At 35.2% G+C, this 27,149-nt stretch overlaps 1 protein-coding gene across 10 annotated transcripts in view; it reads right to left on the bottom strand.

Moving 5' to 3' along the window:
• HEATR5A (HEAT repeat containing 5A) overlaps window positions 1-27,149 on the bottom strand; it is a 113,813-nt gene that overhangs the window by 42,807 nt on the left and 43,857 nt on the right. For 7 of the 10 annotated variants that reach the window (XM_081548032.1, XM_081548031.1, XM_081548040.1 and 4 more), the window contains 10 exons: window positions 26,034-26,194; window positions 24,534-24,789; window positions 23,785-23,940; window positions 22,134-22,384; window positions 21,015-21,126; window positions 17,410-17,562; window positions 16,341-16,440; window positions 8,518-8,627; window positions 5,903-6,066; window positions 5,513-5,688 (listed from right to left, as the gene is read on the bottom strand). In XM_081548032.1, the coding sequence (XP_081404158.1) occupies window positions 5,513-5,688; window positions 5,903-6,066; window positions 8,518-8,627; window positions 16,341-16,440; window positions 17,410-17,562; window positions 21,015-21,126; window positions 22,134-22,384; window positions 23,785-23,940; window positions 24,534-24,789; window positions 26,034-26,194 (1,639 nt within the window). The remainder of the gene's footprint in view (window positions 1-5,512; window positions 5,689-5,902; window positions 6,067-8,517; window positions 8,628-16,340; window positions 16,441-17,409; window positions 17,563-21,014; window positions 21,127-22,133; window positions 22,385-23,784; window positions 23,941-24,533; window positions 24,790-26,033; window positions 26,195-27,149) is intronic. The other 3 variants (XM_081548034.1, XM_081548038.1, XM_081548035.1) reach the window with 1 other exon arrangement.

Genomic DNA, 27,149 nt, shown 5'->3' with positions numbered 1-27,149 from the left:
TTTATCACTTTGCAAATCATTTTTATTCTTAGAGGAAGCCAAATTTTACTATACACATTCTACAGTTTATTCAACCATTCTCCTACTAGTGCATAGTAATATTCTTATTTTCACAATTCTACAATTCTACCGATAATGAATGTGCATATCACTTTTGGTCTGGGGTTGGATGTGCTTGTTAGGTTTTAATGTATTAAAAAAACAATGTGAGTTGTTTTTCATGTTCTTATAACACAGGAATTTTTAAATCCATTTGATGATATTAAAGATATGTTAACCATGAAATCACTCCCTTTTCTCCCCACCAATTGTTTATAAATATTGCTTCAGAGCTCTGAATTTCCTTTCTCTCCTTCTCTCCCTTTAAATCAGGGAGTAAAATAATACTTAAGTTTATTTTTTTAGTCGTGAACATCTCGATGGCAGTCAGAGACCTTATATTCTATCTTCATCTCTCCAGTATCTGGGTTTGGCATGCAGCTGGCAGTCGAATGTGTTCGCTGAACACTCATAAAGGACAGGTGCACCCAGTGAGTGAAAACAGGCATGACCGGCTGAAGATGGCATGTGGTATACTTTTACTCAACTCTACTGTACTTCCAATATTTCTAAAGCCCTTAACTAAATCTCTACCATTCTGTTGAGCCCAAAAGGCCCAAACACAGTTCGGCTCCAAAGGATAATTCTGTTATCAAAACAGAATAGATATGGAACTTAGGCTTTTTTAAATAAAACCAGTTGTGGAAGAAGTTAAGTCAGAAAAAAAGGAAGGTACGCAAGGTTACATTATGACTTGAGGAAAGCAATATACATAAAATCAATTCAGAGAATAAACATAGTGAATCACTAAAAATTTAGGGAAAATCATAGTAACTCTTAAGTAGTCTATTTATTTAAATATTTATTTCCTATTTCAAGGTTAATTCAGTTCATCACAATAAATAAAAACCAGAAAAGCACAGGAAAGAAAAATAAAATTCACCCAAAATCCCACCATTTTAGAAAGCCACATTTTGACATCTTTGGTCTAGTCTCTCCAGATATATGGATCCTTTTTTAAAAATTGGTTTCACAGTGTACATACTTTGTTAATAACTTTTTTATTTCCCTAAACATTAATCCCACCTTATTAATTATTATACTGAAATAATTTTCTTTTACTTTTTTTATCTTGACCTCCTGTGATTTTGTTTCTAATTTAAGTATAACTGATGTACAATATTATGTAAGTCACAAGTATGCAATATAGTGATTCACAATTTTTTAATTTATTAATGTAGCTTTAATGTGTATTAATAATACCTAAAAAATTTAATAAAATATTCATATTTTATCAAATATTTCTGTAAGTTAAGTAGGCATGGAGTCTTCCTATATAAGCTCAATCCCCAGTGTTACACTGAAATCTATGAATTTATAATCCTATACATGCACATACACAGTAGTCTCTTCTTTACAAATATAAACATAACTACTTGCTTGGGATAATTTAATAAAGATAAAACAGGGGTGATTCACAATTTTTAAAGATTATATTCCACTTATAGTTATTTGAAAACAACTATATTCCTACATTGTACAGTATATCCTTGTAGCTTATTTCATACATGACAGTTTGTGCCTCTCCGTTTCCTACCCCACGTTGCTCTCCTCCTCCCCTCTCCCTACTGGTAACCACTAGTTTTGTTCTCTGTATCTGAGTCTGCTTCTTTTACATTATATCAACTAGTCTGTTGTATTTTTCAGATTCCACACATACTGAAATAATTTTAAATTGCTATTAGAATTAATTAACTAATTCTCTAGTTTGGGATATTTAGGCCATTTCTAATTTTTATTATAAATAACACAATAAATGTATCATATAAAATTTTTCTGTTTTACAAGACCATATTTAAGTCATTATGCTTCAAGAAAATATTTATAACCAAACTGCCCTGCAGGAAGAAAAATTAAGGGTAACTATATGGTCAGGCTTATGAATTTAAAACCTAAAACATCATTATTAGACCATATCATAGTCACCTGTTATAATGAAACTGTGTCATGTTGAAAGTACTAAAAAGTACTTAAGATTAGAGCTTGAGAATTTTGTTATATTGTAATAAAATCTGACCTGCACTATTTTCTTGCCCACATTCATAGGCCAAAGACCCTAAATGAGACTACCAGAGCCCAAACTTTTTTCTCCATCCTTTATTCCCATATTCTGACACATATCACAAGAAAACATTCTGACTCTTCAAGAAGATGGAGATGACCACTTTTTAGCAATAATGAATTTGTATTCCTAAGTAGTATCAATTATATAATTATTAGTTCATATTAATATAATTAATAAAATTAGCTGGTGCTAAAGCTGAAGCTCCAATACTTTGGCCACCTGATGTGAAGCACTGACTCATTGGAAAAGACCCTGATGCTGGGAAAGACTGAAGGTGGGAGGAGAAAGGGATGACAAAGGATGAGATGGTTGGATGGCATCACCAACTCAATGGACATGAGTTTGAGCAAGCTCCAGGAGTTGGTGATGGACAGGGAAGCCTGGCATGCTGCAGTCCATGGGGTTGCAAAGAGTTGGACACGACTGAGAGACTGAACTGAACTGATTAGTTCAGAACAAAGTTAGATAATAAAACTTTTGAGTCTGGATGAAATGAAAACATACAAGTAATTAAGTAAACAGGAAAGACATAAATATTGAAAACGCTGATTTACCTTTCTTATATATTCAGATAAAGGGTATATAATGGGGAAAATTTTTACTACTGAGAGCTATAACTATGCTTTTCCTCTCTCCATCAATTTACACTCTACATTACTTTATCGGAGAAGGCAATGGCACCCCATTCCAGTACTCTTGCCTGGAAAATCCCATGGACGGAGGAGCCTGATAGGCTGCAGTCCATGGGGTCGCTAAGAGTCGGACATGACTGAGTGACTTCAGTTTCACTTTTCACTTTCATGCATTGGAGAAGGAAATGGCAACCCACTCCAGTGTTCTTGCCTGGAGAATCCCAGGGACGGGGGAGCCTGGTGGGCTGCCATCTATGGGGTCGCACAGAGTTGGATACGACTGAAGCGACTTAGCAGCAGCAGCAGCACTGTTCTCTGAATGCCAGAATCACCTAAGGTGTTTAAAAACTTTTAATGTCCAATGTAGTATGCATACCATTACTATTAAGTCAGAACCTACATTTTAAAAAGTTTTAAAAAATTATCCAAATGACTGCAATGTACAGTCAAGGTACTTAATTCAGATGAATTACGTAATTCATTCTTTGTAATTAGGTGCAAAATATATTGGAAAGTAACCATAAATAACACATGAATAAGATCAGTAATAATTTCTTCTCTGTATAAAATATCTTGATATTCCAGAGCTTTAAACATTTTAGTGCTTTAAAATTATCATTGCAAAGTTTTCTTAGTTTTAGAATCTTACCGTCAAAATAATCAGTGATTTAAAGATAATTTAATTTCTAAGTGCATAAATAAAGTAGTAAGAGCCTATTTCTCATTTTAGGACAACCTCATGTTATGAGTTTCTTTTAAACTGTTTAAACACAAAGATAACTACAAAAACAACAAAACACTTGAAAACATTCACTTGTTGAATACAGGTACTTTAAGACCTTTCTTTTCTAGAGATGCAAATCTATGGCCCAGAGAAGAAGGGTCTGCCCTGTAAACAAGTATCATCTCTGGGATAACAGGAAACTAGAAGCTCAACTTTGCCACCTCTCTTTCTCTGTGGTTCTCTAAGGGCATCCACTGGAGATTGCTAACAGTTGCTAAACGTAGGATCCTGCCAGACCACTTCCTTTAAAACTCTCCAAACTACCACCTACTATTTTTATTCAGTTAGACTTCAAAGAGAATATGCTTTGCTTTACCAGGTTGCAACATTTTCATTAAGACAAACAAAACCTCTCCTCCCCTGAATATTCATTCTATATGTTATTTTTATCTAGGTGGGATAAAAAGAAATGTGGCACACTTTAAAGTTCATTAAACTGTAAAAAACAGAAATAAGAAACCATTTCCTTGAAACTGTAACTGGGCAATAAATCTGGGTAAAATCAAAAAGAAAATCACCTTCTCTAAGAGAGCAATAAAACCAACTTTTAAAAGGAAAGCTTGTAAGAAGTATGCTTTTTTCCCCACTTTTTATCTGAGACCTATCAAAGAGTTTAAGAGTCTTTCAAGAACATGCTTAATTTAAATCTTTTGCCCATAAGGCTGCAGTTATTGCTGTATTAATCCAAATTAAGTATTTTAAATTAATTTTATGTACTATATAATAATACAGTTACAGACTAGTTCAAATCTTCTTTCCATCAATAATTCTTTAAAAATTCCAGACCACTGTGATTTTCCTCATCTTTTAGTGCTACAGCATTCATTTATAATTTAGTCACATATTGTCTTAAGTATAACCATAACTTTATAGTTATAGTATACAGTGAACTATAGGTTACAAATTTTAAATCATCTTTTGAAATTAATCTCAAAATATGCATACACCATATGATACTGAATAAGTACTATTATCAGTTAAAATAGAACAACATGAAGTTATTAAAAATCAACATAAATGTTATTTGTTTTCTATCCACTGAAAGGAGACTATCCAAAAGCCTGTTTCAGAAATGTGTTGCTGGCAAGACTCAAATATTTCTGCGATTCTTCATCAAATAGACCAAGGTAAATTCCTTACCTAATTAGTATCCTCTGGAAGACATAACTGATAAAATTGTATAAAAGCTATGATCTAGCATTGTTGCTGGTCTAGCATAAAAGAAACAAAGAGAATGAACATGAATGAATGAGGATAGTTAATATTTTGCAAATTGTTAACCAGCACAGCCTATGGGAGAGATTCAGTTCTCATTCAGTATCTCAGATAAAAACAGAATTTCCTGGATACTAGACATGAGTAGTGTTTTTTGATTCCGAAGAAAGATATTACCCTGTTACCCTCAACGAGAAATCATTAGCAGTCTTTATAATTTTTAAAAACCAAAGTTCATTTCAAGTGAAGTGAATCCACCAAATTGAAGACTAATCTATTTTAATCTAATTTTTGAAATCCACTAAACTGAAGACTAAGCCCTGGACCTATAGTATGAGATCTTGTCTATTCAGACAACCAGTGTTTCCCTTTGCAACACTGGCTCATAAATCACTGTTTTTGTGTCACTGAGTTTTGCATTGGTATTTTCAGCTAGATAAGAAGTTAATGCGGGAAAAGCACTGCACCCATGATAGTGCCTAGCAGTTTTCAGTTTAATCTAATCACTGACTTCATTGCTTCCTATTAAATATTTAGCCAACTGAATAATTAAACAAGAGCCTTTAATCTCACCTTCACCTGTCATCTATAAGAAGTCTTTAATATTAATGAGAATTTCTGACAACCTCCTTTTTATCACTCTATTACGCATTCACTGAACAAATTACCAAACCTGAAACACACTTCAGGATAAGTGAACCTCTGAAGATGGTTTACCTTTGAGCTTCTCCCACATGAGCACATACAACTCCAAACAGCTTGACTGCAGAGCTAGTAACTGACAGCATTGGAGGTAAGGGCTTAGGCACCGAATCTCCCTTTACATCTTTCTCGTAAATAGAGTAAGGGTCATACTCGAGACTTCCACAAGCAATACCACTACCAAGCAGGAGCTAAAAGAAGAAAACAAATTGCATATATGGTTTTAAAACGACTATTCAGGACTTCCTTGTGGTCCAGTGGTTGGCACTCTGTGCCCTGGTTGGGTAAGTAGGAACCCACTTGCCATGCAGTGTGGCCAATTAAAAAAAAAAAAACAACAAAAAACAAATTAAACCACTGTTCATAGGTTAAATCAACCCAAGAGTTACTGAAAAATGACCATACCTGTTCTTCAATAAATCTATGGTCAGTCTCTTGTAGCAAAGGATTTAATATTAGGAGATCATCTTGATGACAGAGGGGTGGGAGTAAAAATGTGGATGCTGCCACCTGTATATCAGGGGCAGTCAGGTCAGCGGCCAGCTCTTTGAGGATAGCACTGAGGTTTCCTACTGAGTCACAGAAAAAGAGCAATTAGCAATTTAGCAATAGCAGTTAACAGGTCTGAGAATGGGGTTTAAAGAGCCCAGGTTGCACTTTAATCTACATTATCAGCTAACTTTAATCTATCACAGCCTATTTAACCTGTTCTCCTCCCTGAGAAATGCCCCACCGATGAAAAGCTCAACTAGGTGTTGCTTATCACAAGGATAAGAACAGACATCTCAAAGAATGTGTGTACGTATACTTTATACACTCAATAAATACTACTACCATCGTTTTAAATAAAATGACATGGAGCATAAAAACAGGAAGAAAAAAGAGTAACAAAGGCAGACAAGGCAGGTATAATATTAGTAGTATGGCACCCTAACTCCCCACCACCCCAGCAAATGACTGTCACTCATCCTAACCAGCTAGATTAATCTCGGTTCACCTATACTCTCAGTTGACTATCTCATCACCCTCCATACTATTTTGGAGCAATCCCTGAAAAGCATATCACTTACATCTACAAATATTTCATTGTGTATCACTAGAGTTAAGGATGTTTTAAACAATTTCACTATTATAATTTGATGTTTTAATAATTACTAAACAGGGACTTCCCTGTTGACAATCTTCTCTTGAAGAAGATATAAGACACAAGACACACACACGTTAACTAAAAAATGAAGGTAGGAAACACTAAGTTTCACAGAGGATGAAAAAAGAGTATAGCTATGTTTAGAGAAAGGAGAGATTATACACAGGAATTGGGGACAGTGGACAGGGATCAATAAAAGCTTAATGAAGCAAGTAAGAGTTGCTTAAAAGAATGTCTGTTAGTTTAGTTACCAGTATGTGATACTCAAGAAAATAATTCTGTTGGTAGCATAACATGCAAGCTATGTTTGGTACTAGAGCTAAATGTGAAAACAGTGGTATATATCTCCATTTCTCATTTAAAGTAACTGCTGGCTGCCTAACTGTCCCTGAACAAAGTACTTAAGGATGATTCAATTTTAAAATGCAAATATGCTTCTCTTGTAGAAATACATCACTTTCTGATGCTAATGAGGAGCAATTTTCAGTGTGGAGAAAATTAAAATACTTGAATGGAGATCCATAATGAAACTAAGATAGGAAATAAAAATTAGGAACTCAAGTTTTGTTCCATAAACTTAACAAAATTAAGCAACTATTGTGACAAAATTCTGCTTTTGTTGGACAACCATGATGAAAAGTTATACAAATTCTTTTTTTTTTTCCAGCCATGCCAAGTGGTTTGTGGGATCTCAGTTCCCTGACCAGGGATAGAAACCAGGACGCAGAGAAAGCCTGAAATCCTAACTACTAGGCCATCAGGGAACTCCCCAAAAGAAATAGATTTGAAGTAATGATTAACTTAATATGGTTAGTTTAAAATTTAAAAATTAAAAAAAAAAAAAAGATGCTCCCATTAGAGGCCATTTTCAACTTTCACCTCTTAAAACAAGCATCTTAAATTATTCAGTAGTAGTAGCAATACATTTTCTTAAAACTGTATTTGAAATTTACAAGAAAGGATACAGAACTATTTGCAAAATAAGGGCAAGCTTTTTTTTTTTTTTTTACCAAATGCAGTATTCAAGTATTCTGAAGTCATCCTGAGCTCAATAAAAGCAAAACCTACATTATAAACATTATAAAATAAATTATACCTTGGTATACTACTCAAGATTAAAATGCTATTTGGACAGAGTTAAGAATGGAATAATGGAAGGCAATGTGTGCAATAGATATGCACTCTAGAAGGAAAACAGGAACGGTCAAATTTCTAATTGACTTGCATTATATATTCTGTGGAAAACCCTGGAGTAGAATCAAGACTAATCTTTGTGACTCATTCTCTCTTATACATTGAAATTAGGGACATTTTTATCAGAAAAGAGAAGATAGCAAGACATGAAACAGTTTTCTTTTTTAATGTATTTTATTTACTATAAATTGATTGATGATTTCAAATTGTGGTGCTGGAGAAGACCTTTGAGAGCCCCTTGGACTGCAAGGAGATCAAACCAATCAACCCTAAAGGAAATCAACCCTGAATATTCATTGGAAGAACTGATGCTGAAGCTGACTCACTAGAAAAGACCCTGATGCTGGGAAAGACTGAAGGCAAAAGGAGAAGGGGGCAGAAGAGGATGAGATGGTTAGATAGCATCACCGACTCAATGAACATGAACTTGAGCAAACTTGGGAGAGATAGTGAAGGACAGGGAAGCCTGGTGTGCTGCAATCCATGAGGTTGCAAAGAGTCAGACACAACTTAGTGACTGAACAACAACAATGTTTACTATAAAATGGTAAACACATGGGTTAAGACTGAGCTCCCAAAACCTCCTGAACACAAAGCATGAAGTAACTGCCATACAATCCATTTGTTCAGGCACTGTATTAACCACAAATAGTAAAACATTTTGGTGTAAGGCACTTACCTTCGTAGGTTTCAGGAGACAATAAAATCAACAATTCATAAAGCCTTTGTCTATAAACTACTGATGGTGTTTTCAAAGGACTTCCATAAGTTTTTAGTATTGAAGAGAGCCTTAAAGTAAAAGAAAAAGTATATGTTAAGTGTGTAAGTTATATAACAATGTATAAACATTCAACATATTGACATATAAAGATAAAATAGGTATTATATATAATAAGTGATCATTAATGCTTTTATTTACTAAAATTATTTCCAAAATTTTTTTACTGTGGACCATTTTTAAAGTCCTTATTGAATCTGTTACAATACCGTTTGTTTTATCTTTTGCTTTTTGGCTGCAAGGCATGTGGGATTTTACCTCCCCAACCAAGGACCAAACCCACACCCCCTGCAATGGAATGTGAGCTCTTAAGCAGTGAACCACCTGGGAAGTCCCTATTTATTATTTTTTATAATGTGTGACTTGAAGTTAAAAGAGGAATTACAAGTGTCAGATATGAAAACCATTTAGCTATCTTTTCTATCATACCTCATAAAACTATATATTCTGCTACGATATCTAAGGTTGTTACTATTTTGTCTATTAGCTGAAACTCTTACTAAACCCCCAAATTTACAACATTACATTTGTGAAAACTAAAGTCTGTTACGCAGAAAAGGAACAGGTTAAAGAAACAGGAGGCACAAAGATCTAGAAAAAAATCCAAGTGTTTGTTAGAAAACTTCATCTGGAATGCACTCACCAAATAACAATGAATCATCAAAATACACAGAATCATAAAACAAATTCACTTTTGATAAAGCACAAGCGGAGCCAATGTTTCCCCAAAAGTTCCAGTCATAAAATCTCTTATCACCTCCTCGTCACTCTCTTTCATTCACTTTCATGTACTCTTTTTTTTAATCTTCTATTCATTCTCACTACTGGTATTAACATCATTTTATTGATGTTCATTCATCTAACAGATATTTATTGAAGGATTACTACTCTTTGCCTTGTGATCAAATGGAGTGAAGCTTTCATCTCCTGTAGCAATACAGAAATTCAATGGAATTACTTTTGCTGTGCCACTGGAATAAATTTACTATGCTGTTATGGCATGAAGTTTCCAGGTATTCTAAGAAATCCTGGTAATGCTTATTCATGTGTGTTTGCTAGAAAAACGGTGCATGCTATTTCTTGTTTCTAAAAGAAAAAAAGAATTATATATATATTTTTCATTTTTGAGAGAGAGAGAGACTATGATTGGTAGTCTATTTTTTTAATAAAAAAAAATTATTTATTTATTTGCTGTGCAGGGTCTTTGCTGCTGCTTGGGCTTTTCTCGAGATGCAGCACGTGGGCTTCTCACTGTGGTGGCTTCTCTTGTTGCAAAGCATGGGCTCTAGGGCGTGTGGGATTCAGCAGTTTTAGTTGCCAAGCTCTAGGGCACAGGCTCAATAATTGTGGCACATGGGCTTAGTAACTCTGCAGCATGTGGGAATCTTCCCAAATCAGGGATGGAACCCGAGTCCCCTGCATTGGCAGGGGGACTCTTTACCACTGAGCCATGAGGGAAGTGCAAATTATTTTTGACTTGTCATTTTATTAAAAAAAAAAAAAAGTTGGTTCTATTTATTATTTCTCACCTTAGTAAAAATTTATAAAACCTGGGCAGAATTTTTTAGTTATGGAAATTAAAAACAAATCCACTGTATTTTTGTATTCCTCTAAAACAAGATGGGGGGATTACAGCTGATTACATGAAAAATATTTAAATTGTACTGGCAAGACGTTAAGAAATTACAATTCTTAAAAATCCTGCAACATTCAGTTGGTTTAAATACAATAGAATTTAGTTCAGAGGGTTGTTTGCATGTATGTCCATTTAAAGAAAATAAGGTGAATACAACAAAGTAAGAATTTATTCCTAAGGGTTTCTACTACCATAAATAGGAAAGATTAGAATCTCTAAAGGGCCTTCCTCTACAAATACACTTTAGATTTTGGATAAAAGATAATTTGCATTGCTAGACTTTAAGAAAGACTTTTCCAAGGCCAACCCCACACTACCCCCCAAACTAAATGAACATAAAATGCTTGAAATAAACAGATGTTCAAGCTGGTTTTAGAAAAGGCAGAGGAACCAGAGATCAAATTGCCAACATCCAATGGATCATCGAAAAAGCAAGAGAGTTCCAGAAAAACATCTACTTCTGCTTTATTGACTATGCCAAAGTCTTTGACTGTGTGGATCACAATAAACTGGAAAATTCTGAAAGAGACGGGAATACCAGACCATTTGACCTGCCTCTTGAGAAATCTGTATGCAGGTCAGGAAGCAACAGTTAGAACTGGACATGGAACAACAGACTGGTTCCAAATAGGAAAAGGAGTACGTCAAGGCTGTATATTGTCACCCTGTTTATTTAACTTATATGCAGAGTGCATCATGAGAAATGCTGCACTGGATGAAGCACAAGCTGGAATCAAGATTGCCGGGAGAAATATCAATAACCTCAGATATGCAGGTGACACCACTCTTATGGCAGAAAGTGAAGAAGAACTAAAGAGCCTCTTGATGAAAGTGAAAGAGGAGAGTGAAAAAGTTAGCTTAAAGCTCAACATTCAGAAAAATAAGATCATGGCATCTGGCCCCATCACTTCATGGCAAATAGATGGGGAAAGAGTGGAAACAGTGGCTGACTTTATTTTGGGGGGGCTCCAGAATCACTGCAGATGGTGACTGCACCCAAAATTAAAAGATGCTTGTACCTTGGAAGGAAAGTTATGACCAACCTAGACAGCATATTAAAAAGCAGAGACGTTACTTTGCCAACAAAAGTCTGGTCAAGGCTATGGTTTTTTCAGTAGTCATGTATGAACGTGAGAGTTGGACTATAAAGAAAGCTGAGGGCCAAAGAATCGATGCTTTTGAACTGTGGTGTTGGAGAAGACTCTTGAGATTCCCTTGGACAACAGGAAGATCCAACCAGTTCATCCTAAAGGAGATCAGTCCTAAGTGTTCATTGGAAGGACTGATATTGAAGCTGAAACTCCAATACTTTGGCCACCTGATGCAAAGAGCTTGCTCATTTGAAAAGACCCTGATGCTAGGGAAGATTGAAGGGAGGAAGAGGAGGGGATGACAAAGGATGAGATGGTTGGATGGCATTACCAACTCAATGGACATGAGTTTGGGTAAACTCCAGGAGTTGGTGGTGGAAAGGGAGGCCTACCTGCTGCGGTCCATGGGGTCACAAAGAGTCAGACACAACTGAGCAGCTGAACTGAACTGAACTGAAAGACAGTTTAAATGGTCTCAGGTCTGGCAGAGGCAAAGGTATAGTGAATTAAACACAGCTGAAGGCAGAATTAGTGAACTGGAAGAGGCTGTGGAAGAAATCACACAGAAAGCAGCAGAAAGAAAAAAATATTAGAAAAAGACTAATGGACATGGTTTCCCAGATAGTACTAATGGTAAAGAACCCGCCTCCCAATTCAGGAGGTATAAGAGACACGGATTTAATCCCTGGGTTGTAAGATTCCTTGGAGGAGGGCATGGCAACCCACTCCAGCATTCTTGCCTGCAGAATCCCAGGACAGAGGAGCCTGGTGGGCTGTAGTCCAGTGGGTTACAAAGAGTCAAATGTGACTGTAGCAACTTAGCACAGCACGCAAGAGACATGGAAGACAAAACAAAAAGCCTGAAAATCTGTCTAACCAAAGCCCCAGAAGGGAAGTTTAACAAGGATGGAAAACAGGCAATATTTGAAGAAATAACAGCCACTTTTCCAGGACAATTGAAATATATGAATCCAACAAAATATACACCACATTGGATAAAGAAATGTACAGATCCTATTCACTAAGAACAATGCAATTACGTTAACAATCTAACAAAACTGTAATCTAGAAACTGCTCCATACATTTAGAAATTTTAAAGCATATTTTTAAACAACTCCAAAGAGAATTATAATGAAATTTAAAAATACATAAAACTGGAGAAAATGGAAATAGTATATGTTAATACTTCTAGGATTGAGCAACTGGATCCTTACAGGAAAATTTATGACCTTAGCTTACATTAAAAGAATTACAAGAAATTCAACAAGCTAAGCTTTCAAATTAAGGTGTTAGAAAAAGAATTTAAGGAAACAGGAGTAATGACAAGTGATAATTAATGAAACAGGAAACAAGTTAAACATAAGCAAAGTTACTTTTTGTATAAATGAATAAAAAAAACGTCTCATGAGATGGGTCAGGAAAAACAGAAGAGAAGGCACAATGAAAACTTATCAGAAACTGATAAAGGGACATGACAGATATAACAGATTAAAAAGAGAGAGAGAATACTAAGAATAACTTCATGCCAAAAAATTCGAAGATGAAGATGCAATGGGAAAATTCCTGGAAAAATCTAACAAACAAGCAAAACAAAACCCCAAGCCAGATCTCAAATAGTTAAAGCAATTAAGGAAATGAACCACGTAGTTTAAAAAAATTCCCACAAATCAAACAGCAGGCCCAGACTGTTTTACAGACGGTTTCATGTGACACATCATTTCAATCTTCTAAAAGCTCCTTGTTATAAAACATTCACCTACTTCATTCCATGAGGCTAGTATAACATTAATGAAAACCTGAGGGGTGTAGCACAAGAAAGAAAATTATAGGACAGTCTCACTGATAAATATATGTGAAGAATCCCAGATATAAGCAAAGCAAATCCATAAGTTTACAAAAAAGGATAACTATTTCCAAGCTCAGATTATCTCAAGCATGTAACCTAGTAAAAAATTAGTCAGTAAAATTCATTACATTAAAATTATCAGATTAAATCACTTTATAAAAATCAAAACCGGACTTTCCTGGTGGTCCAATGCTTAAGAGAATATGCCTGCCAAAGCTCGCGACGAGTTTGCTCCCTGGTCCAGGCAGATTCCAAATGCCACAGGGCAATTAAGCCAACATACCATAAACACTGAAGCCCATGCTCCGCAACAAGAGAAGCCAGCACAATGAGAAGCTCATGTACCGCAATTAGAGAGTAGGCCCCTACTTGCTACAACTAGAGAAAGTCCGCACGCAGCAACAAAGACCCAGTGAAGCCATAAATAAATAAACTTTAAAAAAAAAAATCAAAACCCAATGAAGCCCACTGGCTACACCTACTGAGCCTGTGTACCTACAGCCTGTGCTTCACACTGAGTAGCCCCTGCTCACCACAACTAGAGAAAGCCAGTGCGCGGTAATAAAGACCCAATGCAATCAAAAAGAAATGAAATGAATAAGAAAATAAAAAGCCTGTCACAAACATTATTCTTATTTGTGAAACATGAGAAGCATTCTCTTTAATAAATAAGCCACTTCTATTCAGTTTTAAATTGTAGTCAACTCATCTGGTTAGCACATAGGGGAGAGACAGAACCCAAATGAATATATGAATAAATATCATAAAGGGAGAAATCCTAAAGAATCTACAAACAAATGCCTGATATAGGAAAGTTTAGCAAGGTGGCTGGATATAAGGTCAATTATATTTTTTAATACACTAGCAATAAAGAGACTATACAGACACACACATACTCACTCCCACATAATTATTTAATAACTGCAAAGAAAAATAGGAAGTAACTAGCTGGGAATAAATTTTTTTAAAGACATATAAGACTTTCACATAGAAAAATTTTACACTTTGTAACAACCTCAACAATAGTAGAGGTATTATGTTTATGCCTATTATAAAAATGTCAATTATCTTCAAGTTTATGTATAGATTCAATTTAACTCCAATTAAAATTTCAACAGAATATAATCAAAATTGCAAAAAGGCCAAATTATGCCTAAAGGTGAAAAAGGCCAAAAAGTTTGCCCTGACAGACACTAAAATTTATTATTATTATAAAGACAATGTAGTATGGGCACAGAAATGGGCAAACACATCAATGGAATATGGTAAGAAAATACAGAAACAGACTGTGCTCTGGCATTTACCAGAGAGAGGAAGCATGGATTTCTTTAGTAAAGTATGGGACAATGTGTTATCCATATTAAAAAAGAATGAAATAATGAAATTGGAACCCTATGTCATTCCAAACACAAAAAATAAATTCCAGATGGATTAAACACAAATGTAAAAGACAAAAACCTTAAACATTTTAGAGAGAGGAAAAAAAAAGTATCTTTATAACCATGCAGGAATATTTTATAAATCAAAAGATAGGAAGTACTAACCAAGAAGTAAAAGACTGACAAATCTGACATTTAAATTAAGAATGTCTGCGGGGCCCAGGTTCGATCCCTGGTCAGGGAACTTAAGATTCCACAAGATATGTGGCGCAAGCAAGAAAAAAAAAAAAGAATGTCTGTTAATCAAATCACTATTTTACCTAAAAATAGGTAAATATATGCATGATAGGGACTTCATAGAAATAGTGAGGAACAATAAACATATAGTATGACATGTAAAGCATCAGGAACCAGATACATGTAAGATCATAACGAGATACCAATTTACACCTATTGGAGTAAACAAGAGTTGATACTTGAGTAAGTGTTGGTGAAGGAGACTGAAGGGTACTCCCATTTACTACGGATATACATATGAAAAAATTTTGGAAAGTAGTTTGGTTATTTCATTGAACAGGAGGGTAAGTTGCTGTATATTCAATTAAATATTATACTGCAACCAAAAAGAACACACCTGCATGTAGGGGAAGTTTAGAAATATCATGTTGAGTAAAACAAGTTAAGCCTAAAAAACAGTATGATACCATTTGCCTGATCAAAACCAAGCAAAACTAAACAAGGAACTGTTTAGGGAAGCATAGATATGTGATACACTTTTGAGAAATGCAAGAAAATGACAACTCTAAAACTCAGGATAGTGACTACCTCAAAAGTAGGGCAGAAAAAATGATATTAAAGAGGAGCACACAGATTAAACTTCAAAAGTTATCAGTGTTCTAGTCCAGGGATAGCTAATTTGGGCCCACTTCCCCTTACTATTATTAAAGTTTTACTGGAACACAGCTGCATTCATTCATTCATTCATTCACAGATTAGCTCTGATTGCTTTTAAGCTACAACAGAACTGAGCAGGTGCAACAGAGACTGTCTGAACTGAAAAGCCTAAAATAATTACTCTCTAGTCCGTTACCGCAAACATTCATTAACCTTTGTGCCAGTTGTGCTGAACTCACAGGGGTTTACTTTACTGTTATGCTTCATAAGCCATAATCGGAACTGTATTGTTCTTATTTTAGAATTTTCTTCAGTGTTTTACTTTAAAATAATTATAGTTTCATAGGAAGTTGCACATGTATTTTTCCATATACATAAAATGTTGTATTATTAAACACTTTTTGGAAAGTCTTTCCCTAAACTGTACATTTCATTAATTGGGAAATTATTAGTGACCATGACATAAATTGTATTTAAAAAAAATATAAATCAAACATGAAAAATATGAACAACAAAAAACTGAAACTGTTAACAAGCATCTGGTTCTTAAGAACACAGAACAGCACTAACAAACCAATAAAATGCATACCTGAAAAGGTTAACAGGCTTAATATTTACTTTCTTGGTTAAATCTGACTGTATGGAAGATACATTATCCACCAAGAAACTTTCCTTCCCTTTTAATATGTATTTTTCAAGATCCTACCCTAAAAAAAAAAATCATGTAACTAAATGTTTGCCTTTCTCTACAAATGGAAAATCATTCACCAACTACAGAACCTTGGCCTCATTAATGTACTTCATAAAATATTACATAACCAGCAGGTAACTGATTGCTATTAAAAATCTGTATCAAATCTAAATAGCGGATCCTTACTGAGTTAGCAAATCCACAGCGCAAGGAAGTGGTGGAAGAAGATGCTGAATTACTTCCTCAGTCAGGAGATCACCGCAGTGGGCAACAAAAGTCTTGATAGCTGAAAAGAGAACAGACCTTTACTTAGCAGAATGTAATGAAGCATGAAAAAAAGCATTCAATTTTGGTACAGCATTCACATTTTTTTAAGAGTAAAGAAATGTGTGAAAAGCAAAAAAAATTCTTGAAACTCTAGTAAAAAAAGGAACCTAGTGTCTTCTGCTTCCAGTGAAACTGAAAAAACAAACAAAAAGACAAATCAAACTTCCTAGAATTACTAAAAGAGACTGAAAACTAAATCAACAAAATGTTGCTTTCTTGGGGTTTTACTCAGTCCTTAAACTCAGAAGTAGGCCTTCAAGTCTACCATTCCACACTAGTTCTGAGGAGCCTGGCTGACTTTTAAGTCAGCATGTTAGGTTTTACAGATGTTACCTGAAACATACAAGTTTTCATAAGGAGTTATCACACATATAGAATAAAGTGAATATTTAAAATTTAGACTCAGTTTCAAGGAAGCGTTGATTTTGGTTTTGTTTATTGATGTCATTTTTACTCTTAAAAAAGATGTTTTTTTAAGAAAATGTGCTTCAGAAACAAGTCTGTGCTTCCATGACTTTTCCTTAGCTCAAATTTTAAATGTGGATACTATTTTTAATGGTCTATGTGTTGTAGAAGGGTACAACCTTCATATATAAAAAAAGCTAAAGAGAAACCATACTTAGTCGATATTCACTAACTTCAACCCTAGTTTTTCTGAAAAGAGAAATGAATGCCCACTTAACACAAAGCAATCTTGACATTTCTCAAGCAGATCATATTATAATAAAATATCCCAAGGAGAAAAATGCTTAAATTTGTTTTTTTACATCATACTTCTATTATAATAATTGCCAACAAATCAATTATTTCAGTAACAAAAATCACCAGAAGCATATTCTCCCCCTCAAGTTAAAACATACAAGTATACATGCAGTTAAAAGACGGAAAAAGCCAGAGGAAAGGGAGAGAAAGACTGAACTCAACCTACCACAGAGAGCACCAGCGCGTCCTTCCAAGGTCACCTGCCATGTAAAGGAGTCTCCCCGGCTCTTCTCTGTTTCTAGATCTTTCGGAGACACTGGGAAGACACACGTCCACAAGAGCAGTACGCGAGCAAGGTGATGACCGACAAACGCAGGACCTGTAATTTATTCAGCCCGTCACTTGTATGAGAACCCCAAGTGCTTACTCTTTAAAACCCTTCTCTCTTAAAAGAAACATATTTTAATCCACTTCTGCTGGATTACTTCGTCCCTTTGGTCCCAACGAATGTACTGCTGCATCAGTGACTATCTGAAGGCATTCCCTTTCATAAATAAAGAGGAAAGTACAGAAAGGAAAAACAAGGAACTGACAGGCAAGTCTGGGTTCTGGTGTCTGCTCTTCTACTACTGCTGTGACCTCTTTAAAGCCTCGATTTCGTTGACCTGTAAAATGAAGCTAGAACAACCTGCACTGTCTATCTCCAAAGATTTGTCCAGAGCCAAACAACAGAATGCACTTTAAATTAAGCCTAAAAAACTAATGTACTTGCATAAATGCAAAGTACTATTGTTTCGGTAACAACACTGTATCCTGAGAGTAATTCTTTAAAAAAATATTGATTTATTTGGCTGCATTAGGTCTTAGACGATCCCTGACGAAGGACTGATCCCAGGGCCATCTGCACTAGGAACTCAAGAGTCTTAACCACTGGATCATCAGGGAAGTACCATAATTCTAACTTTTGATAGCAACTTGCTCCAGGTCAAAAATCAGACATGATTAAATCCAAAGGGAATTTTTTTTAAGATTTAAAAGCAACATTTATAAACTGAACACAGCAAAATAAGCCATATTCACTCCTTGCTCATTACTTTCTTTGATGAAGTAGTACTAAAAACATCTTAGGACTCGGATAAAATAAGGAAACTGGAATAAAGCAATTAAGAATAAGTGACTTTAAAAGGTTTCTGTGAGTGTGCACACAGGCACACTCATATACAGTGGGCTGTGGGAACAGAGAAAATTCTGAATGCAAAATTTAGACACTAAAAAACAAAGCAGGTGTGCTGTCACTGGGAACATCCACAGTTAACAAAAAGTTTCATAGTATTTGCCCTTAAGATATCTCACTAACTCAACAGTGAACAGAGTAGCATCACTTTTCAGAGAGATATGAGGATAATTTATTTCAGAAGTGTATGTAAAGTAAGTTAATAAATGTGAGTTTGTAGTAATTACAAAGTTAAAACAGAGTAAGTTTATTCACACCAAGAATAACACTGGATCTAACAAAAACCAAACACACATGTAAATGCCTGCAATTGAATCAAAGGCACTAATATGGTATCAGAGAAACTGAAAAGTGTAGCAAAAAGGGGTTAAAAATGTTCACATTTGAGAAATAGATTTAAATGTGATCTACCTGAGTTTAGGTTAGTTCAGAACAGTGAGTATATTAAAAATGACAAATGAAAACTATAAATGGTGAAGGAAATGCTGAAAATGCAAAAGAGGTGTTAAAACTGCCAGGTAAAAATTAATAAAGCACTCAGATCGTCACCTAAATTCCACTCCACCAAATATAATCAGAGCTCCTTGGAGAAACAACTGGTTGTAAGCTGAGGCAGAAATTATGATGTAAAAGCTGAGAATTCTTGTCATGCCAAAAATAAAGATGTTATCAAAAGAATACTAGGTTCATGTTAAAAGGACACAGGAGACCTTCCCAGGTGGTACAATGGGTAAGAATCTGCCTGCAAGTTCAGGGGACATGTGTTTGACCCCTGGTCGGGGAAGACTGCACATGTCATAGAAGAACTACTGTGCCCGTGCACCGCAACTACTGAAGCCCGCATGTTCTGAGGTCTGTGACCCACAACTACTGAATTCATGTGCTGCAACTACTGAAGCCCATGCACCTAGAACCTCTGTTCTGCAATAAGAGAAGCCACCATGATGAGAAGCCCATGTACCACAACCAGAGAGTAGCCCCCACCTGCTGCAAGTAGAGAAAGCCCTCACACAGCACTGAAGACCCAGTGCAAACAAAAATCAAAAAAAGAAAAGGACATAGGAACCAACTAGTAGGGGCTCCCAACAACTAAAGGTAAGACAATTTAAGGATCAAAGGAAAAATGACTGCAATGGACTGAAACACATAAATATATAAAAATCTGTGAGTTTATAATGATACCTAAAAGCAAAATCTCACTCATCTTTGAAATTAGGACAGTAACACTAAAAACAGATAATAAAGTGAAAGAATAACGTATTTTTTTTAAAAAGCCCAAGAAAACAATTAAAAAAACATTAATTTTTTTATCCTTTTGGTATGTTGAATATGAATATGCACAAAACAGGATGCACTAGTCCCTTATATAAAGGTTCTCTTGTAGCCTTTTTCCAATGGGATTACCCCGTTTTTAAAGTTTTTGTTCATTAAAACATTATATTTATTAAGTAGTTTATTTTCTCCTTTAATTAACCAAGAATAATCAATATGGCAGGCAAGAAACACCTAGACAAAAGTAAATAAAAGCCTGAACACATTATTCCCATTACATTGTGAAATCATTGTCTATGCCAGGGGCCGACAAGCACTTCTATTAAGGCCCAGAGAGTAAACATTTTTGGCTTTGAAAGCCATACCATCTCTGCTTCAGTTACTCAATTCTGCCACTGCAGGGCCTGAACATTAGCAACAATATGTAAACTAACGATGGTGGTTGTATTTAACGAAAAGTTTATTTATGCACACTGAAAACTGACTTTCATATATTTCTCATGTATCACAAAACACTCTTTTTGTTTTTAAACTATGAAAAACATAAAAACCATTCTTAGCTAATGGGCTGCATGAAAGAGGTGGCAAGCCACATTTGGCCCATAGGCTGAACTCTGATGTAGTCCAGTAAGTCTTTTTAATCACCTCAAAAACATCACTTAAAGTGGCTCTTCATTTATGATTGCTTATTTTAATTAAGCTCCTTTTAGATCAAATTACTTCAGAGGTGTCAAAATGGTTTGCTGGTCAAATCCATCAAGTTTTATATCCTAAAAATAAACCAAACAACTATAAAAAGAAAATTATAGTAGTCATAAAACTGAGTTTTAAAGTTACTGGATATAAATATAATAGTCATGATCATAAAATAATTACTAATTTTTTAATAAATATAATTTAAACGTGCCCTATCTCATCAATGTAATCACCTTATTAGTGTCACTGAGTCGCAGAACAATTATAGAACTGGATTCATGGGCTATCATATGTTCTCTTGCCTATCTCGTGAAGATAGATACGAATGATTTGGGGAAAAACCAGAGTTATGTGTGAAAGCTGATCAAACTGGCTTATCCTACCTAAGGCTCATAAACTGGTCTTAAAGAGAATTTCAAATAAGGACATCTGAAAACATTCTGAGAATTAGATAAAATAAATATATGGTTTCTTAAGGTGACTGCTAGGAGAAAAATGTTTATATGAATATTTAAATTCTGGTATATATCCAACTTTAAGTTAGTCTTATCAAATCATACATTAGAACAGTTACATTCAGAAAACACCAAGTAGCTTGTAGTTTTGTAAGCCCCCCACAAAACTGTTACCTAAGGTCATCAGCGCAGCAATCAACAGCCATCCGGCCTGTGTGCGCTGAGCTGAAAGGCGACTGTTTTGAGCAGCAGAACACAGCATATCCTCTGCTAACGCCATAATAATCTATTGATGTATAGAAGAACAAGGTAAGAAACAAGTATATCAGTTTATAGGTAACTGGACAAACGACAGCAACTAATAATAACGATCTCTTGAAAAATTAATTCTTACACATAATAAAATACATGATAAAAGATAATCATTCACATACACTGTACCATAGGACAATGTCATAAAGGACATGAAGAAAAGGTAAGGTTCCCAGGATAAACACTGGTATATTAGACTGTACACAGCAACCCTAATTCTGTACACAGCAACCCTGTAATTCTTTGTAGAGCTTATGTAAAAACATTGTACAACTGTTCAAGCTGTCTAAAATTTGAATTGACTTTTAGTTTAAAGAAAATTTGATTACAGGAAACTCATTTTAAAATTCTGCACACTCCTGTGGCTGATAACAGTCTTTCCAGAGGTAGCACACTATATAACCATAGTTAAAAGTATTAAAAAATTTCACAATGAAGCAGTTTCACAGTAAAGTGGGATTAATTTAAAGTGTTATATTTTAAAAGTCTAAGAAATAGACAGCGTTTTAAAACAAAAGAAGGGAGAAATAGGATATTTCACATTTATGGATAATGTATGCTTATAGAGTACATATGGGCTTCTCTGGTGGCTGAGATGGTAAAGAATCTGCCTGCAATGAGGGAGACCCAGGTTCGATCCCTTCGTCGGAAAGATACCCTGGAGAAGGGAATGGCAGAGCTGAATATATGACCAAAAAAAAAAGAAAAAAGCCTTCAGGAACAAAGTATCTTACTAACTGGAGGTATTTCTAACAAAAGGCACTAAAACCAACTCCTGTTTAAGTGCGGATATGATATTTTTAACCATCCTTTCATTTTTCAGTTATTACATTAACGATACTTAACACTAAGTAGTCATACAGCTGATAGCTCAGAAACCTGTCTTGAATGGTTCTTACTGGGTGACACACAAGAAGACAATGATGGTTTTTAGGAAATGCTTGAAATGTCACTATCATATGTGAAGAATGAAATCATTACCTTGCCTTTTCCGTGAGGAATTCCTAGAGGACAATGTTTCACTGCTCCAAGCAGAGCTGCCACAGCAAAACTAAAGCCAGTCACTGCTTCAGGTGAGGACTTAAGCACAGTAAGCCTTTCGAGGCAACGATCTAAGAGCGGCGTCAGGTAGGAAGGTAGTGCCACAGCAATGCAGTGTAGACACCACGCAGCTGCTAGTCGAACGGAAATGCTAGGATGAAGAGTAACTGAAATGACATTGTCAAGGATGCCTGCAAGGATGGAATAAACAAACAATGACTCAGCTACAAAAGTAAAATTGTCACCAAACAGCCAAAAGAATAAGCGGCCACATGGATTTAAAATATATTATCTTTATCAAAAGCCAATCAGAATTTTAAAAATTAAGTGATACATAATTATAATTTTTTTGTACCCAAGAATTACTTCTACTAATACATCACATGAAAATTGGCTTAAATTAAGTCAGTAGACAAAGGAAATTTTTACTTCCTAAATAAGCCAATGTTCTGCTTACTTGATCTGAGATCGTTAATTTGGTACTAGAAATTAATAACAAAAACATGTTGAGAAGAAATGTCACATCATGGGTCAGCCTCCTTTTCTGTTAAGTCCTTTCTGGCATATTTATCTATGAAATTAGTATTCTTCCTATCCACCATATTGCTCTTACCTGAGAACAAAATGCTGAACAAAATCAAGGCTTCACTAGGTCCCAGAGGCTACTGAGCCACTAGGAAGACAGTGAAATGCAAATGCCACCACCAGTAAGGACAAAGTCTGTACTGCTACAATTCAACATATACCTTCATCATAACATGTAACAGTTCGTGTCGACTGCTACCTAACCAATATATGCCCTACAATAAATTCCATACAAACCAAATATAATGTAAGCTCTAGCCAGCAGGAATTGTGTATCACAAAGGACAAAAGCCATTAAAGATGATTTTAAATAGTAATTACATAACAGAAGCCTGTCACAGAAGGCCACACACTATACGATTCTATTTATATTAAATCTCGTCCAGAACAGACAAATCCATAGAGACAGAAAATAGATTAGTGGTTATCAGGGCTGTAGGAGAGGAAATGCGAAATGACTGCTAATGGGTCATTTAGGACTTCTTGGAGTGATGAAAACATTCTGGAATTAGACAGTGGTGGTGTTTGTACCACTCTGTGAGTACACCAAAACCACTGAACTGTGTACTTTAAACCAGTGAATTTTACAGTATGTGAATTATCTCTCAATAATTTTCAAAGAGAAAAGAGAATGCTTAGAAGACCTTTGAGGAGGTAAATTACATGTACCATATAGAAACTAATACTTTCACTGCAGATGAAAGATATAAGTTCAGGATTACTTCTCCATTTCTCCATGTTATCTTAAATATCTCCAGAAAGGGGGTTGGAGTAAAGAAGAGACCTAGAGAACAACCTTTAGCTACAAAAGCTAAAAGAAAAAAAAAAAAAAAAAAATCAAATGTATACATATTTTATATAATCTTGATTATATATATTTCATAAAATGACCCTAATAAATCTATAAGAAATGAGCGACATGAAGGAGCTTTTCTTTCTTAGAGAAAAGTTGTCTAACAGGAAAAGTGAAAACGAAGTTTTCAGACTAGTCACAAACAACACATACCTGCACTTGAATCCTGTAACAAAGGGGCAGCTGTGGTGCCGAGACCGTGTATGAGATTTCCAAGTTCTTGTAAAGCACACACCAGCATATGCTGGCTGGCGGCTACATCTGCAGAGCCAAGCCGGGTTTCCAAATTACCATCACTCATTACAGCATCTGATAGAAACAGGAAAATTAACTAGGCATCACTGTTGCATTAAAATGTATTCCAGGCAATAGGTATTAGGAGTAGAAACATATAAGGGTAAAAAATACCTCCACTTGATAGATATGAAATCCTTGAGGCGATAACTAAAATACTGAAATGGGACTTGCATCTACAGAGAAAGAACTGAACTAATATAACCAATTTAGTTCAAGCAACTTGATTATAGATGCCTTACCACTCTTTTAGCAAGTAGCCCTGAAAGGGAGAACTCCATAAGCACAATGGACTTCGGACAGTAGAAGAACTGAGATGAACTAACTGTTTTAAAGAGAAGGTATCTTAACTTGTAATAGAAAGACTATGAATTCTAAGGAACTATTATCCACCATCCTCTAAGATCAGGACATCTATATAATAGTTATTATCAGGTTAGATAATTTATGTCTCATCTATCATAGACTGCTCTACTCTGAAAAGACTGACCTGTATTATAAAAGTGGCTTCTTTTGTATTAATATAATTATATACCAGTCCAGCTTTTCCAAAGGGACAATTTCTTTAGCACTGCTTTAAAACAGACTGTCTTAGAGGAGAGCCATACCCATAACTTTCTTTAACTTCCAGATAGCCTGGCAAATATCCTTAGCAGCAGCAATTTGAGCCTTTTCTCCAAGAAGGCCTCCAACAGTAGCTCGAAGGATAAATGAAACACAACGGCGACTGCAGACAGCATCAATCTGAGTTTGGGTGGCCTTAGGGTGCGACTGTGAAACCAGGCTTAGGATATGAGAAAGAAAAGCAGCAAAATTTTTCTCTAGCCATGCTCCTCCTAGTGTTGAAATAAACACCACGTAAGCCTAAAAAACAGAAATGAGTTTTATCTTCAAAATGAAATAATTTCAATTCTATATTAATGTCTTGCCTTCCATGAAATATGCAGAATTTATTAATATTTTTTAGTTTTTCCTCATCTATGTAGCCACTTTAGCTATATAAATATTGTACAATTTTTTGTTTGTTAAGCCAAAATTTAAGTACCTAGTGTTTCAACTGAGATTTCATTTATGCTGCCTGTGTTTTATTTTGGTCAGACTGCAAGGTTTCAGGACAGCCAGTATAGCTAGCTAATCAGTGAAATGTGCCTGTGACTTTTCCGAACAAAGCATTCAAACTCTTTAACATTCTGAAGAAGAAAACCCAAATCAAACAAACAAACACAATGTAAGAATTAACTATGGTCTAATACCATAACTCTAAGGGAATTCAGTTCTAGAAACCAGAAAAGAAAGTTTATAGTGATGAATCACTATTCTTTCTTTTCATGAATGCTAATGGTTTGCCTTACTCTAGAGATTAGAGAGTAGTTACCTCATGTAATCTGTTTTCTAAAAACAGTTTACAGTTATGCTGGGACATCTTATACTTTCATGAACTCTAATATCATACAGTATAAAACAATGAGGATTATATGTGAATTAAAAATATATATGTGTGTGTTTGCTTTGAACCACAATGACATTTAGAAAATAAGATAATTCAAAGAAAGAATGCAAAGACCTCTATATTCTCTTATTCAAAGGCCCTTTCCCCAAGGCTTAGCTTTTTAAGTTTTGTTTAGGACCAAGAATTTAAGCCCTAAAGGAGATTACAATTCTGTAATCTTTATTTAGAAGTAGAAACCATATAAGATAGAAATATAATATTGCCCACGCTGAATATTATGTACCTAACAGCTTAAATTTGAACTGTATAAGCACACAAAAACACAATGGAAAACATGTGAAAACACAAGACACACGGAAGTTCAAGGGCTGGAAACAAAAAAAAAAATGTTTACGTTTCAAAGGAAATAAACAAGTCTCCCATTATTACGAACTGAAAATACATTGTAATAGCCTGTTTAGCTGGCTTTGTATAAATAGGCTTCTCTTACTTGTAATCTAGCTTTTTTATAAAGTGTTTGGCCTCACCACATCTATTTATAAACAAGAGAGCGTAAGTGATGACCTGGCACAGGATCACTTCTGCCTGGAGTCAGATACTAAAACTTTCATCACGGGCAGGTGAAAATTACATTTAGATACTGGTTTGTGATTCTAACCTGAGTAACTCCAACTCGAACATCCCTACTGACTGAACTGGTTCCTTTCAGCATATCTCCACTGGCTCGAAGAAATCCTGAACTCCCACGTAGAAACCCTGTTCCTAGTAATTCCAGAACTTCCTCCAGTGATACTCTGCGAATGCTCTGACGTGAGGCTGCTATAACAAAGAACAAAACAAAACATGTAATTTTGTTTTACAGACTAAATTTTAATGCATAATCTTGAACAGCATATTAACAGAAAGAAAAATAAACTAAAAATCCAAACAAAAGGCAGAATTTACAGGACATCACACACAGTAACACATAAAGTCCCAAAACTGTTCAGAGGCCAAATCATAATGGACTCTGATGTATCATATCAATGACATCTTAAAGTCTATGCCACTTTGAGATTATGACCTACTGCTCTCTCGCCCTCAAGTTAAAAGGCTAACAGCCTTTAAAACAAGGGGAAACATAAATAAACCGCCCTAGTTCTCCAAGAGTGAAAATGCTACAGGGACTTCCCCAGTGGTCCAGTGGCTAAGACTCCATGCTCCCAGTGCAGGCGGTCCAAGTTCAGTCCCTGGTTAGGGAACTAGATCCCACATGCCGCAAATAAGACCGGGCACAGTCAAATAAATAAATAGATAGAAAATGCTATACAACACTTTGAAAATTCTTTTGAAATACGAAAAAGGTAAAAAATCATACTTTCATCTTTCTAAATGCTCTACAACTCTTAATGAAACTTACATAAAGTAACCACCACATCATGTTTTTTAAAAATTCTCAACGGCAAGTACAACTTTTGTTACATCCACAGTCTTTAAAGAAATCAAAGCTAATATTTACTAAAACTGCTCGGTCAATCCTCAGGCTGCAATAATTAAGAGGTTAGCTAGGCAGAATGTTTTAACTTTGTCTGCAGTTTGACACAGTTGAATTTCTCCCTGTGAGTATCTCCTTTTAAAAAAAAGAAAAAAAAATATTTTCATCCTTGCATTCTTCTGAAAAAATGATGGTCACAAGCTCTGATCCTCATTACCAACATAAGTCATAGGCAGTGGCAAAATAAACTTATGTTAATCCAAGTCAAGATGAACAAAAAATAAGTTCCTCAGCCTAAAG

The sequence above is a fragment of the Giraffa tippelskirchi genome, chromosome 12, assembly GCF_054371585.1.
Source record: "Giraffa tippelskirchi isolate mGirTip1 chromosome 12, T2T-mGirTip1v1.2.pri, whole genome shotgun sequence".
Lineage (NCBI taxonomy): Eukaryota > Metazoa > Chordata > Mammalia > Artiodactyla > Giraffidae > Giraffa > Giraffa tippelskirchi.
The sequence above is the reverse complement of the archived record's forward strand: the minus strand, read 5'-3'. Positions and strand labels throughout refer to the sequence as shown.